The sequence below is a fragment of the Macaca thibetana genome, chromosome 11, assembly GCF_024542745.1.
Source record: "Macaca thibetana thibetana isolate TM-01 chromosome 11, ASM2454274v1, whole genome shotgun sequence".
Taxonomy (NCBI): Eukaryota; Metazoa; Chordata; class Mammalia; order Primates; family Cercopithecidae; genus Macaca; species Macaca thibetana.
In genome coordinates this window covers 9,467,400-9,484,936 of record NC_065588.1, presented here as the reverse complement: position 1 = coordinate 9,484,936, position 17,537 = coordinate 9,467,400, and the positions used below count along the sequence as shown (strand labels likewise).

General features: G+C 38.0%; 1 protein-coding gene across 1 annotated transcript in view; it reads left to right on the top strand.

Moving 5' to 3' along the window:
• Positions 1-806: 806 nt before the first annotated feature.
• Positions 807-17,537, top strand: part of LOC126930039 (ovostatin-like) — a 79,667-nt gene continuing 62,936 nt past the window's right edge. Inside the window, exons 1-3 of the mRNA XM_050746639.1 lie at positions 807-8,371; positions 8,842-8,998; positions 16,345-16,397. Coding sequence (XP_050602596.1) covers positions 8,165-8,371; positions 8,842-8,998; positions 16,345-16,397 — 417 coding nt within the window. The 5' untranslated portion in view covers positions 807-8,164. The remainder of the gene's footprint in view (positions 8,372-8,841; positions 8,999-16,344; positions 16,398-17,537) is intronic.

The window sequence follows — 17,537 nt, the reverse complement described above, 5'->3', positions numbered from 1 at the left end:
AGGGTTTATTGGAGAGAATTCTAAAGATCAATACCTGTAGAAGATGAAGGAAGCAGGATTGTATAGAAAAGGAGTTGTACTACAAGGCAGTCACAATAAAGTTCTCAGTATATCCCATGGGGAGCTGTGGGGTTGGGGTGGTTGTTCAGAGTTGTCCTAATTTAAGGCAACAGAGCCGTGCATTTATACACACACAGTACCCATTATTATGCACTGAGCTGCCCCTACAAAGGAGGAGGAACCTGGGTGAAATGTTTCTCTGATGCTGAGGGAAGCTCTCTGAGCTGAATTCATCTGACAGCCAACAGCCACCAACATTCCTAGCTGCTAGGGTCATAAGTGCCTCTGCCATGAAGGGGATTATCTAGAGGGTACACCACAGCATTCACTACTTTGGCCTAGCAATGAGAGATATAAACCAGGTCTGGCTAAGGAGCTATACAGGAGAATTTCCTAATATAGCATCTGCAATAGTTTGTGAAAGAGGTGGGGGCCAGGAAGAGGGAAAGGGAGAAGGTGGAAGAGGAGGAGAAGGAGAAAGAAGGAGAGAAGAGAAAAGAAAAGAGAGATGTAGGAGAAGAAAAAATTTTTCTGCTCACTCTTTTCATTCAGATTGAGATATTGCTGGGAAGAAATAATCTTTGCTACTTCAGGAGCCAAAATTGCAAATCATACTGACACAAAAGGAAGTAGGGTGGAAAGAATTTAGGATACTCCTTGATGGCATGAGTGAGCTGCTGAACCAATGCCTGTCCTCCATTCTCAGGATTTGTGCCAAATGAGATTATAAATGTTTGATTTTTTAAAAGTCTATTATTTAGGTATTCTGTTACTTGCACCTGATAAAGATGTTCTTACTTATCTTTTTCAATTCCTTTCCTCTTTTATTCTATAGCATCATTATACAGAACTTACGACATCTCATTTTTTTTTAGTTGTTTCTATACTGATTTCAGGAAAATCATTTTGGAGAGGACTTGGCTGACATGAGCAACCCATGGTTCATACTAGTGCTCTTTATGACTAGAATTTTGTAGGGTGTGTGGGGAGGTTGGGAGTGTAATATTTAGTATCTATAAGGGCTTACCCAATGTTTACGGTGTCAGTCACTGTTCTAATCCCTTTAAATATATTACTTGTTCAATTTCCACAACAAGCTTATAAGGTATGGTATTGTGACTATTCCCATCTATAGACAAAGGAAGGGAAGCACAGGGAATTCAAATAACTCATCCAAGGTTGATCATCTGAGAAGTGGTAGAACCAAGATCCAAACACTCACCATGAGGCTCCAAGGCCTTTGTCCTGCTCTGAAACTACCTTACAAGGAAAGGAATGAATGTTTTACACACAAACCAAATTCTTAACACGTTAATATTTTAAAGTCAGGTTGAGTAATTGTAGTTTTCTGAAAGCTACTGCCTATGAAAAGAGTCAAACTTTGTAAAATATTTGGAGAGAGTTATTCTGAGCCAAATATGCATGACCATTGCCCATGAAGACGCAGCCCCAGGAGATCTTGAGAACATGCGCTCAAGCTGGTTGGGCCACAGTTTGAATCTACATGTTTTAGGGAGACATACGACATTAATCAATACATTTGAGGTACACGTTGGTTAGGTCTAGAAAGGCAGGACAGCTCAAAGGGGGCAGAGAACTGTGCTTCCAGGTCCTTGGTGGAGTCAAAGATTTTCTGATTGGCAATTGATTAAAATAGTTTATCTATTTTTAGTAGAGACAGGGTTTCACCGTGTTAGCCAGGATGGTCTTGATCTCCTGACCTCGTAATCCACCCGCCTCAGCCTCCCAAAGTGCTGGGATTACAGGCGTGAGCCACCGTGCCAGTCTAAAATAGTTTATCTAAAGACCTGGAATCGATAGAAGGAAGTGTCTGGGTTAAGATAAGGGGTTTTGGAGACCAAGATTCTTATTATGCAGATGAAGCCTCTGGGTAGAAGGCTTCAGAGAGAACAGATTGTAAATGTCTCTTATCAGACTTAAAAAGGTGCCAGACTCTTAGTTAAGTCTCTCCTGGATCAGGTAAATGACTTGGAAAAGAAAGACGATTCTCTGTAGAATGTAGATTTTCCCCACGAAAGACAGCTGTGCAGATCCATTTCAAAATATGTCAAAGAAATATATTTTAGGTGCGGGGCTTAAAACCTATGTGACGGGTTGATAGGTGCAGCAAACCACCATGGCACATGTATACCTATGCAATAAACCTGCACATTCTGCACATGTATACCAGAACTTAAAGTAAAAATTTTTAAAAATGATCATGTTCAAGCAAAAAAAAAGAAAGAAATATATTTTGGGGTAAAATACTTCAATTTCTTTTAGGTCCTGTTGTCTGTCATGTTGGTGTCTTATTGCTACAAAGAGTATTTTGTCTTAAGGTCTCTGTTTTAATGTTAATGCTGGTTAGCAGTGCCTGGATTCCAAAGGGGGAAGGTATCATCAGATACATCTGACCTCCCACTCCTATCGTGGCCTGAACTAGTGTTTCAGGTTTACTGTAGGATGTCCTGGGCTGACAGAAGGGGTTCATTCTGTTGGTTGGGGGGCTTAGAATTTTATTTTTGGTTTACACTACAACAAAAGTATAACTTTCTTGTGCCAAGGTGTTGCATTTACCACAGGCCTTTCCCAACAGAGTGCATTCAGTCCCAACCACACTCTGCCTGAGAGATTACCTGTGGTTCCACTAGTAAGAAGCTCTGGAAATGTTTATAACTTGTTGTAACAGCTTTTATGCCAAATAAAACAAGCTTACACACCCTGATTATGTTCAGTAATTGTAACTCAGAGGAGAGCACTGTGAGCCTGCCCTCATGACACAGCCCCACCACAGATACTTGTGTTTGTGAGTCTTCACACAAAGAGAGGCCTTAAAGGAGAGAACAGATGAGCATTGCTTACCATTGGCTGGTATGAACCAGCTGCCTGCTGAGGCTCTGGACAAAGGGCTTCTCAAGAACAGGTTTTGCAGAGGGAACGACAAGTTCCCATTTGTCCCATGACTCATGGTAAGTTCCTGGCAAATCTCCCTAAGCCCTTCATCAACTGGCTACGAAGAAACACTGCATGCTTTGCAAAGTGATGACAGCCACAGGTTGCAAAATGATTTGAATTATTTCTAGAAGCTTTATGTTTTCTTAATATCAAAAATGATCAATACTACCTAAAGAATTATACTTTAAAGAAAATGAAGCAAGAAAGGTGGTGAAAACACAGGAGAGAAATTATATACTGAAATTGACTTTGGAAGCGTGAATAGGTCTTCACTAAGCTTAGAAGCATAATTTATTCTTTCTCTTATTTTTCTTTTTACTTTTCATGAGTATGTATTACTTGTTTATTTTTTATTATCATTTTTTTTTGAGATGGAGTCTCACTCTGTCGCCCAGGCCGGAGTGCAGTGGCATGATCTCTGCTCACTGCAAGCTCCGCCTCCCGGGTTCACGCCATTCTCCTGCCTCAGCCTCCCGAGTAGCTGGGACTACAGGTGCCCGCCACCATGCCCGGCTAATTTTTTGTATTTTTTAGTAGAGACGGGGTTTCACCGTGTTGGCCAGGATGGTCTCAATCTCCTGACCTCGTGATCCACCCGTCTCGGCCTCCCAAAGTGCTGGGATTACAGGCGTGAGCCCCCGCGCCCAGCCTTGTTTATTTTTTAATAGTATATATTACCTATGAACTTCAGTTACTTTGCAGTGTAGGGAAAGGCATCTTGAATATAAAATGTTTTCTTATATTAAATATAGGAATATTCATTGCCATAAAAGCAAACAATATCTATTAATAACATTATTCCAACGTATTCACAACATACTCAGACTTGGACTTACGTCTTATTTGTGTTTTATTTTGACAATTACTGAACTCATTTTTTAAAATTTCATAAAATAAATTGCTGCTGTTAAAAAGTTATAATAAAAGGCATCCCAGATGCATTCTTTTAAAACATTAGAACAATGATCTTAAAGTTAGAAGCATTGATTTAGATTTTGTTTATAATCCTTTTTTGTAGTAATGGTAAGGAGGCTTTAGCCCAGCATTGCACTTTTATAGTTGTAATGAAACACATCTCTGCTTTACAGGACAGGGAAGTGAACATTGGAATGTGTGTGAATAAAGAGGGATTTTTTTCCATATGCTGGAAATGGCATTCCCAGTTTGCCTAATAGACAACCCACACCATCATTTTTCCCACTTTCTCCACGCCCTTAACTTTATGAATGAGATCCTTCTTGTCTAGTAAATGATGAAATCTTTTCCCACAGTAGAAGGGGATTTCCCATGCATAGACTGAGAATTAGAAACAACTGCTCTGTATCCTGTATGCAAATAACATTGTTACTGTATTGTAAAAAACTTATGTATTTCTGTGTTCATGTGTACATATGTCTTTCTGTTATTCTTACTGTTTCACATTTAAACAGTTAGAAGACTTTTACCAAATTTAGAAGGTGTATTAGGGAGGTCTATATTTGTATCTATCTCTCAATTTGGATAATGTTTAATGTACACAATTCACTTTTGAGATCTCTGGGAAAATCTAAAAGAATGAACAATCATACCTTAAGTCAGATGTAACTTAGAGAGTTGGAGGCAAGTATGAATCATATTAATAAAATTACTCCATATGTGTTATAATTCCATGGAATAAGAAAATAAATAATAATTCTAAACATGATACCCAGATAGAAGGTTAGGGCATGTACTCCAAATTTTAGGTGCTAATTGACAATCTAGAAAATTCTTGTATATGCAAGTCAATGTAGTATGCTCATATATTTATTTATCTGAGGGTTATTATTAAAATATTTAATAATTATGATGTCTTCAATCAAATCAGATAGATGAGATTATATGTGTGTTAGTAAAGATGAATTTCATTCTCCTTACAAAATATAAGTATTCTGCAAGATCCACCTTCTACTCAACAAATTCAAGCATTTGTATTAATTTGTCTTTTGGAAATTTCTTACATTAACTTTCCTGTTATCGATGTTAGGTCTGGATTTCTAAATTGTAATGGGTTACTAAAATCTGAGAAAACATTTGATCTCTAGATGTGCCCTACTACTGGTATGATTTATATTCTGCATTTTAATTAATAAAGATGCTCTATATGTAAGTACATGCCTGACTGCGTTCCTCAAATAGTAAGTGATCATTTTAGATTCACACTTTGGAATGAGGGTTGTGGCAAGGGGCAAGGAAACCCCAAGGAATCAGTAACAGGCAAACATAAAGAGAGGTAGGTCTGGGTGTTGCTTTTCACAGAGAATAACACAAGTAGTCACTAATCTGAGACTGTTAGCCAACTGGGATATAAAGAGGAAGGAGTAGATTGAAAGCATAAAGTCCATTGTCTTAGTCAAATGATTAAGGGCAATTGTCTTTAGATTTGGCCAAAATTTCATAGGTAAAGAAGTGCATGATAACAGGCTTTTTAGAAAGGGTTAGGTGAAAATACAGTAAGAATAAAATAAAAACTAATGCCTCATTAAGTTGACCATACCCTAAATACAGATGATGACTAGCTTTAATCTTTTCTAGTTCTCTGTAATATACAGAAGTGGGAACCCAGCAGAAGATATTATTAGTCAGAAAGATGCATCTGCTTCTCACCGCATTACAAAGCCCATGTACAACCCCTGGATAGAAAACTAACACCCCAATAATGGGTTCGCTTTAAAAGTCTGGGAGTCAACAGTGCTTACTTCAAACACGGCATAGGATGAGCTGAATGGAAAGAAGTTCTCCTGGGAGAGTTAATATTCTCCTATTTTGCTCCCTAAGAATATGGTTAGTTGTACACAGACACAAGATTCTATGGAAAACCTGAGACTGACTAAAAGTCATGATTGACTCAAGAGGTGCTAGCATTCATATACCACCCACTGGAAATTCATCAATGAATAAAACATGCAGGCTGTATCTCTGAGACTCCCACAGCCAAGTGGCGTATATTACATAAAAACTAAGTATTTGTAGTGTGACATGACATCCTCTAATAGAGATGAGTAGCTGTGCTATGGGAGCTAAAAGCAGCAACAGCTAATTTCAGTTTGGGAATTATGAAAGTTTGAACTGAATCACAAAAGAACAATGAGGATCTATGTACCTGGTAGACAGGAAGTCATATAGAGGTTCTAGACAGACGATTGAGCCCACAAATACACATGGAGAGATGAAAGGGTGTGGCACATTGCTGGTGTTTTCAGGGAAGAAAGCAGAACGTCTGTGGGCAAGCAGTGGGGGCTAAAGATAGATAAGAACCTTAAGAAACTTTCTAAAGAGTTTGGAATTTATCTTCTAAGTAATAGTGGACCATTAAAGGATTTTTAAAGAGGATATGATATAATTAACTTGAATTTTAGGAAAAAACTGTTGGTAAAATAGATTTCTTGCTATTTTCAGTAAACGGACAATGTCAGAGGCAGAGCCCGATGAAACCACTTCGTGATACATGATAAAGTCACAGCAATCATGAGATTGTTTTCTAAGAGTATCTTATTTAGTCAAAACTCTAAAGACAAAGAAACACAAAATACCTGGCAATAATTTTGGTAAAGGAAAAGAAGAAAATGAAATGCAAACCAAGAAAAAGTAATGCTTCAATAAACTTTCCTACCAGGATACTTGTATATAAAAATACGTCATATGGAAAATACAACATCAACGATTAGTAATAAAAAATACATAGTAGTAATATTTAATTTTTTTTCACTTAGAGCTTCCTTAAGCCTTTATTATTTTTGTTCCATGGTAATAACTATACAGAACATTGCCAACCAGAAATTGGTACTGAGTTCTCAAAATAGATTTAGCTCTCAACCAAGAAATAATAGTGAGATACAAATTAATTTACAATAACTGAATTTACTGAAATTAGGTTTAATTTGTTCTTGAAATTTTCACTCATAGGCATCATAATTTATGTCTAGGAAGTGCTGATGCAAGACTCTTTTGTAAATTAGATGACACATCTAATGACATGTAAGACACTGGGAGGTGGCTAAAATTTAAACATGTCTTAAACTTTAAGAATGACTCAGGAAATACTGACAAAATCTCCTGCAGGGATATATAGTCCCATACTTGACTTCCCTGACTAGTGAGAACATCTGGGCTCCTAGCACATTGACCTGTACATGGATCTAGCAGACACGACCTATTGACTTTTTCTTCATCTCCTTGGATCATGATGTGGAAGATAATACATCTGGGTGTTTTTCTCTTTCATCTGTCTCTTTCTCTGTCACCAAACGTGTAAGTGATTACACAGTTTATTATTTCACATGGAAGGCAAATAGAGCTTGGTATTAAAAATTCAGGCTGGGCACAGTGGCTCATGCCTGTAATTTCAGCACTTTGGGAGGCTGAGATGGGTGGATCACCTGAGGTCAGGAGTTCAAGACCAGCCTGGCCAACATAGTGAAACCCCGTCTTTACTAAAAATACAAAAATTAGCCAGGTGTGGTAGCATGAGCCCGTAATCCCAGCTACTCTGGAGGCTGAGGCTGGAGAATCACTTGAATCTGGGAGGGGGAGGTTTCAGTGAGCCAAGATCATGCCACTGCACTCCAGCCTGGGCGACAGAGGGAGACTCTGTCAAAAGAAAAAAAAAAAAAAATTTAAACATTGCATTTTTATTGCAGTGATTTGATTTTAAATAATTTTGTCATTTTACAATATAATCCAAAATATGCTCATGGGAATAGTAAATTTCAAATTTGAGTGGCACCATCATCTCTGCCTCATAGATATCCAGAATGCTGATTAAGAGCTGTAACAGTGCTATATTTATGTTGAGGAAGAGGTGTCTGGCAGCTCCTGGGGAAGGAACTGGACAAATAGTAGGCAAATATAAAACAGAATGTGCTGTGCCAGTTTGGGGGCAAAAGCATTGCATAAGAACACTGATGATGTTAACCTTTATAGAACTAATGACAAATTACCTGCTGATTTTTAATTGAGATTTCCTTTTTGACTCTTTAAAATTTAATTCATAGGCCAGCATCTTTCTGTTTCATGCAGATTTAGCTATTTGATGTATTTCTCACATTTAAAAAGAACATACTTAAACTCAAAAATTCTTCAGTTAACACAATAATTGCTAAGTAACTAATCATTGGCACATTCAATTGTAATGGTCTTGCTTGAATTTTGTAGGCAGTATGTTCTGCTGATTCCTTCTGTTCTACAAGAAGGCTCTTTGGATAAAGCTTGTGCCCAGCTTTTTAATCTCACCGAATCTGTTGTTTTGATGGTCTCCCTCAACTATGGTGAGGTCCAGACCAAAATGTTTGAAGAAAATGTTACTGGAGAAAATTTCTTCAAATGCATCAGCTTTGAGGTAAATGCTTCTTTCTGCTTAATATAGAAAAGAATATTACAGGTGAACACCACCCACATAACTGACATTTTAGGGACAGAGATCAGGCTATTTGACTGTATGCATCAAGTTATTTTAATTTTTAAAAGAATCATATAGTCCTCAGTTTGATATGATGTCAGTACAGTCATAAATGGTAACAAGGGCAAGAGCCAAAACATTTGATTTTATGCCAGAAAATTGTTGAAGGGAATAAGACATATAAAAAGATATATATCTTTTTTGCAGAAAAGGAAAGTTTTAAGAAAGGCAAAAGAATTCATTTAAATGGTGAGATAAGGAAGTGACAAAGCAAGAGAAATAAACAAGGATGGTTATTGAAGAAATAAATATGACAAATTAGGAATTAAAACTTTTAGTGATACCAACACGCAGTGATAGAGATTTCTTAACGAAAAATCAGTTTCATGGAGTATTTATTTGTTCCCTAGGTCCCTCAGGCCAGATCTGACCCACTGGCATTCATTACATTTTCTGCTAAAGGAGCCACTCTCAACCTGGAAGAGAGGAGATCTGTGGCAATCAGATCCAGAGAGAACGTGGTCTTCGTACAAACTGATAAACCCATCTACAAACCTGGACAGAAAGGTGAGTGTACCTAAATCAGGTTACCCTCAACTAATGTCACTTATATGATATTTGAATTGATGGTACACAATACAAGCTCAGAAATTTTATTGTATTAAATTTTATTAGAGAACCTGCTTAAAAATACAAAATAAAAATATAGATTACATAGCCTAAATGTTAGAGATTTCATTTCCATGAGTCTGGGGTGGGGAGCTTCAGAACGTGTATTTTTAAAGAGCACCTTATTCTTATTTTCTAATAATATCCATATTATTCTAGTAACATTCTAACCACATATTTGGGAATTTTGAATTTTAGTTTATGCAAACTTACAAGCTTATGGTTGAAATAGAAATAAAACAGCAACAAAGTATGTCATGAACATGAAATGAGATACACCTAGTGACTAGAGAATTGCCCAAGTAATAGAATGATCAACATGACATTGAATCAAGCTGAAAAGCCTCCTCTCTTCTCCTGGGTGCAGAAGGAGTTGATGAATACAGATTACAGCACTCAAAAGAAAGACATTTCTGATGAGATGAATGGTACATAAAAAAGCACTGAGGTAGAATTAATTAAAAAACCATGCCATAAAATGAGAAGTAGAAGCACTTTGGGAGGACAAGATGGGCGGATCATGAGGTCAGGAGATCGAGACCATCCTGGCTAACATGGTGAAACCCCGTCTCTACTAAAAAATACAAAAAACTAGCCGGGCGAGGTGGCGGGCGCCTGTAATCCCAGCTACTCAGGAGGCTGAGGCAGGAGAATGGCGTGAACCCGGGACGGGGAGCTTGCAGTGATCCGAGATCCGGCCACTGCACTCCAGCCTGGGCGACAGAGCGAGACTCCGTCTCAAAAAAAAAAAAAAAAAAAAAAAAAAAAGAAGTAGATAGGCTTATTTGGAGTAAAGAAACCCAAATGTCCATCAACGATAGACTGGATTAAGAAAATGTGGCACATATACACCATGGAATACTATGCAGCCATAAAATGGGATGAGTTCATGTCCTTTGCAGGGACATGGATGAAGCTGGAAACCATCATTCTGAGCAAACTATAGCAAGGACAGAAAACCATACACCGCATGTTCTCACTCATAGGTGGGAACTGAACAATAAGAACACTTGGACACAGGAAGGGGAACATCACCCACTGGGGCCTGTCGTGCGGTTGGGGGAGGGGGGAAGGATAGCATTAGGAGATATACCTAATGTAAATGACAAGTTAATGGGTGCAGCACACCAACATGGCACATGTATACATATGTAACAAACCTGCACATGGTGCACATGTACCCTAGAACTTTTAAAAATTAAAATAACTTTACACATACAGTCAAACAGCCTGATCTCTGTCCCTAAAAAGTCAGTTATGTAGGTGGTGTTAATGCACCTGTAATATTCTTTTCTATATTATTCTTTTCTATAATAAGAAAAAAAGACAATAGAATAAAATGTGATATAATAAAAGAGAAAAAAAGAAAGGAAGGGGGAAAAGCTGCAGTGAATAAAACAGTTAAAGGAAAGCCCTGAATATAGAACTAAAGAGGCATTTTCATGCAGTTAAGCAACACTCATAAGGAGTCACTACAGATGTGGGGATCATGCCTCGAGGAGGCAGTCGTGGATGAACTGGGAATCAGAGTAATCAGAGCCCGCTTAGGCACCACCACACTGTGATCCCAGAACAACATAAGCAGAGGGAGGTGAAGGATGTGCGCTGGAGATGGAGGAATGTACTGCATGCATTGTGCTGTCCCCACCCTTCCACTCCTCTTCCCCTGACCCTTTGCCTCCCTCCCTCACTTCACAAAAGAGGGCATTCCGGTCGGTATTTAGGCACCAGAGAAAGACTGAAAGACTAGACAAGAAAGACAGGGCACGGCTGTACAGTTTGGGCTGGCACCAATAACGGCGGAACAAACATTAAGAGAGCGTGCACACTGGGGTGGGCGATGCTTATGAGGGAGAAGAGTGTATGTGGTTGACACAAGAGGATGTCTAAGGAAGGCTTCTAGGATTCTTGCTAAGGAGAGCTGCAGAAGGCAGAGGTGGGGAAGGTGGCTGCTACTTCAAAGAGCAAAGAAACATAAAAACTTAATTTAAAATGAATGCTTTCTTTTAAATTTCTTATCCATCCACAGTCTAGTAAAGAGTCTAATGCACAGAGGAAAGGTTATAAAATAGCAAAGAAATTGAGCCAGGAGCCTTACACAATTGAGGGATAGTTTTCAAAAAACTGATCATTATAATCTGAGATATAATGCTACAAATATTCATAATCTACTCAGGATCGTGCTTCTTTTTTGAATAAAAAATATGGTATGAGATTAACTATGACTGTATGCTAAAACCTCATTGCACATTTAGTTTGTTGTTGCTTCATATGTGACCACCACCTGCATTTTGATGTCTATATATGCATCTCCCCTCCTCCCTTTGAGATATTACAGGAGATAGAACATTAGTGCAGGCTAAAAATTTTATAGGGAACTATTGATGGCTACAGTATTGCAAATGTGGTCATTTGAAACTCTAAAGAGAGGATGCAGAAATTATCTAGATACGTTTCTGTAACTTTTTGTTCTTCAGCTTCATATATTTGCAATTAACACATTCTTTGAGTTCCTGGTTTGACCAGAAGTATTTGCCTGACTGAAAACTGAGTACTTGTTTGACTAGCTTTTCCTTCCTGTTAGCACTTCTGCCCAAATGTGCCCAAGATCAAAGAAAAAGCATACAATGAAATTTAATTCCGAGATCAGAAATAAATACAGGACAGCCAATTCGTTTGTCTGCTATCTTGTGGACAATGAGCACAGAGTAGATCTTAAGAAATTTGAATAGGTTTTACCTCGTATAACTTTAGGTTGTAAGAAGTCCCTCTCCCAAAATAATCACCAACTACTTCTTGTCTCTTGAAATTTTGTTGTAAGAGTTTCATTGCATTTGTTTAAAGCATCCATTCCTGCTACAAGATTTAGAACAGTAAGATATTTTATTTATTTAAGCATTAATACATTTTAGTCTTTTTCTTGAAAATACATACTTATGGGTAAATCCATAAAATATGCCAGGCACCTAAATAGAGAAAAAAGAATCACCAAAAATCTAAAAGGTTTTTTAAGCTCTAAAATAAAACTCTTAAACTTCAGAGAATTATAGAGAGGAAGTTACTTTAATTTACCTACTAATCCAGAGGAAGCAGTAGGATTCCCATTACCTAGGAAAAAAGAATTGTGTATTGCTTACCCTGACAGCCACTGTCATTCTATGAAGAAAGTAGTTTTGTCCTGTTTTGAAAATTTTGTGCTATTTTGACAATAAGTGCACTAGAAATATCTGTGAATTATATAAATTTAAATTATATGGCTTTGAAAGTTTATGATGTGAAAGCAATTTTTTGTTATCTCACTCTTGTATATAATTTCACTTAATGAAAACATTTTCCCCAATTTTTTAACTGAAGGAAAATTTACAGTTTTCATAGTTTTAAAGATGGCAAGCTCAGTGCATTATCAGCTATGTATGCTATGGCTACATGAGGGCTATATTTTTATAGTAACACATGTAATCTCTTAACAAGATAACTCCTAAACAAATTAGTTTTAAATTGAGAGTTTTCAAGAATACACCTTGCACGATAAGGGTACCCTACCTGTAAAAGAAATAAGAATGAAAGTTATCTGTACATGGCTTAATCTGGTGCAGTTACCACAAATATTTTCTGGAGATTGACATAATTCTAAAACACCTCTTAAACACCTATTGTAGCTTGTGTTAATTTTTTAAAATAGGGAAAACATATTATTACTGAAGACATTCTACATGGAAAATCCACATACAGATGCAAACACATGAGCCATGAACAGCATGTTTTCAGATTTGGGTGTGTAATTGATTTGTACTTCAACTTGTTTCTATCTCAGGGAATTTCTCTTAATTTTCTTTAATGAGCACAGGCTATTTTACATTAAACTACCATGAATTAAAATACTACCTAAACTATTTGACATTTTATGAGACATTTATTCTTAATTCCATAAAAATCTGCCCTTCAAATAAATAATAGATTATATGATAGTAAAACATCTGGTACAATCTTCATATTTTAATATTTTAATATGATACACTGTAGCAATATAAAAGTGCAGAGTAATACAAAATTGATAAACGAGAAACTCACCAGGGAAGTTCACAGTATTTATAATGCAATATATTAACTGCTATATAGTGGCATGAACAAAATATGAAAAAGTATAGTAAACAGAATAGAAAGTGACTAATTCTTCAGTTATTAAAAAATAAGTATATCAAAGAGGATATACAGGAATGCATTTAGAGTAAGAAGGGATAAGGTACTTGACTGATGTACAAAGTCTTCAGCAAAGCAGATTCTAGTTGTGTCTGGGAGAATTAAAGAAGGGCTATTCAAGCTTCCAGTGCCAGGGTAGAAGGGAAGGTAGCCCCGCTGTGTGAGAAGGAAAGGGCTATTATAGAAATAACTATGACAGAAGTAAAGTCAGTACTCATGATGAAATTACCGCAGGTAAGGGATAGTGTATAGCTTCAGGTTAGGAGGCTTGGTGGGAATGGCTGGAGAGGAGGCTGCAGTAGAAGGCCAGGTCAGAACTTCACAAAAAGTAACGTGTGACTCGCTACACATTAAGTTATGAAGACACTGGCTTTTGTGCAATGGGAGGTTTTCATCAGAGAAGATTCAAGATAAGATTTAGTCTTCAGAAAGTGGCTCTGATAACCATAGAAAGATTAGCTAAGTTATGGCCACACAAATGGCGGTGATCCAGTTAGTGACAGTTGTGAGAGTCCAAACACGAGATGATTACATCTTGAACAAAGACAGGGACAGTTTTGGAGTTAAAGAGAAATCTATTTTTTTTTTTGAAACAGAGTCTTGCTCTGTTGCCCAGGCTGGAGTGCAGTGGGGCAAACTCAGCTCACAGCAACCTCCAACTCCCAGGTTCGAGCAATTCTCTTGCCTCAGCCTCCTGAGTAGCTGGGATTACAGATGTGTGCCACCAAGTCCGTCTAATTTTTTTTTTGTATTTTGTTAGTAGAGATGCAGTTTCACCATATTGGCCAGGCTGGTCTCGAACTTCCGACCTTGTGATCTGCCCCCCCCCCCCAGCTTCCCAAAGTGCTGGGATTACAGGCGTGAGCCACCGCACCCAGCCAGAATTCTAGTTTTAAATGACAGAGCTAATGAAGTAGGTGAAAAGATTAAAACTAGAGGGAAAAAATGTGTTGAGATAATTAAGCAGAGACCTGAATGAAGTGAGGATGTCTACCATGGGTGGGGAAAATCATTCTGGGCAAGAGAAATAGCAGGTAATATCTTTAAGGTATGTTTTGATGTAGAGTGTAATATAAAGAGGGAATGAGAATGAGGGGATGATAAGAATGAGGGAATAAGAATGAGTCCAAAATTTCTAGCCTAAACACCTGGACAGAATTGTCATTTACTAAAATAAGGAAGGGTAGGGCAAGGGGAAAGAAATCAGGATTACATTTTTGGGCACACTAAGGGTGAGATATCTTCTAAATATTCAGGCAGATATGTCAAGCAGGAAGCAGTATTTATGAAACTTTAGGTAAGAAGAAAGGGCAGGGCCAGGCGCAGTTGCTCATGCCTGTAGTCCTAGCACTTTGGGAAGTCAAGGCAGGCAGATTACTTGAGCCCAGGAGTTCACAATAAGCCTGGGCAACATGTTGAAAACCCACCTCTACTAAAATTACAAAAAAGTTAGCCAGGTGTGGTGGGGCAAAGTAGTTCCAGCTACTTGGAAGGCTGAGGTGGGAGGATCACCTGAGCTTGGAAAGTTGAGGCTGCAGTGAGCCGAGCTTGCACCACTGCACTCCAGCCTGAGTGATGAGAGTGAGACCCTGTCTCAAAAAAGAAAAAAAGAAAGAAAAAGAAAAGAGAAAAAAGGGCTGAAGATATGAAGAACCATCAATATAGAGACCACATTTAAACCATGAGCTATGATGGGATCAGCATTTCTCAGCCAATCTTATGAATTCTGTGATACCCAAACAGCAAGTCTTTTTCTTTTTAAAAAAAAGTCAGCATTTGACACCCATACTTGCACATACATATGAATAGAATTATGAAATAGGTTATCAAATAAAGATGTTAAAAATTAATGTGTGAATAAATGAATTGAAGCCAGGAGAGGGTCAATAATCTGGAAGAATGAGATTAACAAAGTTGAACTCTAAATGAACCTGAAAACACAAAGAGACAGAAAGTATATATAGACAGATGACAACATAGTCTTGTCATCAGCAAATGACATTTTTTCCAAAATACACTGACTCTGGTATGATGGCCAATACCAGTTTTGACAAGAATCTTCATTTCCCTTAAAGCCTATCAAAACTTCCCGTGACATCTAAGCAGTAGAAAGGAAGACCATTAGCCAGGTGACATTCTATGACAGAACCAGAAAGTCATTAGATGACATCAACAGGAATAAATTTTCTGAAACTAGTGGCATCTCAAATAATAATTTCTCTCTTTTGAATTAAAATGCAAGAAAAAAATGTTTTGTTGGAGTTGTGAACTAGGAAGTTACTTATTTCCCTTCTCAAGCCATGTGGAAGATGAGAGGTCTCCACTATAGAGACCTAGAGGGAGACCTAGAGGGAGAGAGGCAACCTCAAAGCAAAAAAGAAATCGAGAGTTTTGCGAGAGAAATAGGGGTAGAGAGAAACATCTTCAAAAGAGAATGAAGTTTACTGACAGCATAGTAACATGAGTTTGACAAGGTCCATCAGGCTGAGAACCAACTCGGGGATAGGACACAGATGGATAAGAATGTGAGAGTGGGAGAATACAGCTGATTGCAGGTGCTTCCACTGCGGGTTAAGGGAATAAGGGCATTGGTTGATGAGGGATATACAGAAAAAGCACACACTAAATATGCATGCATATGTATGCATAGTATGCATACGTATGCATGTAATCTCTGTGAGGAATTGTACTAATAGTTAAGTGACCCGCCTCCCCTGGCTTTCATTTCTTTAGTGAAGTCATTAGGCAGCCTGAGCACATGTTGTGAGAATGCGTAAGAGGAGAAAGATAAAGCAGGGATAGACGTACAAAAGAAAGACAAAAAGTTCTTTTACTGAACCCTTTCTTGGCAGTATAACTTAATAAGCTCAACCTGGTAACCCAGGGATCCGATATGTCTTACATAAGATATGCGTGTAACTCCTCATCACAGGCAGTAGTAACTTAGTGCTTTTCGATTCACCTAAGTTAATCAATGTAGGAAGAAAGCGGTGATGACACAAAGGTAAATACTTTCATTACATCACCTTTCTTTCTTTCTTCAGTGATGTTTCGAGTTGTGTCTCTGGATGATCATTTGAAATCAGTTGATGAAATGGTAAGCTATAGCTAGAAAGAGGTAGGTATTTGTGCATGGTTTTGCTTCTTAAAATTAATCCATGAAAATGAGGCAGACCAGTCTAAGTTACTGGTTTTACATTCTTATTAGCCTATGTATTCCTCCCTTACCATCAAACTTTTTCCTTTTTTCTTCTTCCTCACTCTCTCTGGTCAACACAATTAAACATATTTCCTAATTACAGATAAAAGTCTGTAATTTACTGAATGCTGACCACTTATAAAGCACTGTGCTAGGTAAGCCGAGACCCAAAGATACAGAAGATACTCTTTCTGTTCCCAGAATGATTACATTAGAACAGAGGTTGTTGGAGAAGAACATAAATGAAGCAACATGCATGACTATATTCCTGACATCTGGAAGAATAGGATATGGCAGATAGTAGGCTCTTAATATTATACCATTATTAAATTATGTATTGAGTGAATGAGTAATGTTATATAGAATGAATATTTTATTTATTTATGTATTTTAGAGATGGAGTCTTGCTCTGTTGCCCAGACTGGAGTGCTGTGGTGCGATTATAACTCACCAGCCTTAACTTCTGGGCTCAAGCGATCCTCCTGCCCCAGTCCCCCAGGTAGCTTGGGCAGCAGCATCATGCCCAGTTAATTTTTTTTATTTTTTGTGGAGACAGGGTTTTGCTATGTTGCCCAGGCTGTTCTCAAACTCCTGACCTCAAGCAATCCTCTTGCCTTGGCCTCCTAAAGCGCTGGCATTACAGGCATGAGCCAGTGAGCCGAGTCACAATAATACTTTATAATGACTGAATGAGTGAATTACATGACCAGTGAATTTAGCATTACGGCTGCTTTGTATTTGGAGTTACCAGGAGAGGTTTTATCTCAGGCCAACTTCTCCAGAATGAGATTCTGAGAGAGGGAAAAATGGACAACTGAATTATTAAGAAAGTGCTGCCAGGAGAAACCAGTAAGAGAGTGGAGAGAAGCAGGGCAGGGGAGGGAGGAAACCAAGCATGGGTGCAATTGATTTTGAGCAAAGTCTTCAGCCTGACTGGCAGGAAGCTCTGGAGTGTAAATTACACTTCAGAATTCATTCCACTTTAGGAACCAAAGCTGGGCTTTTGTACTCCAGCATCAGGCAGTTATTGGCTCTGGG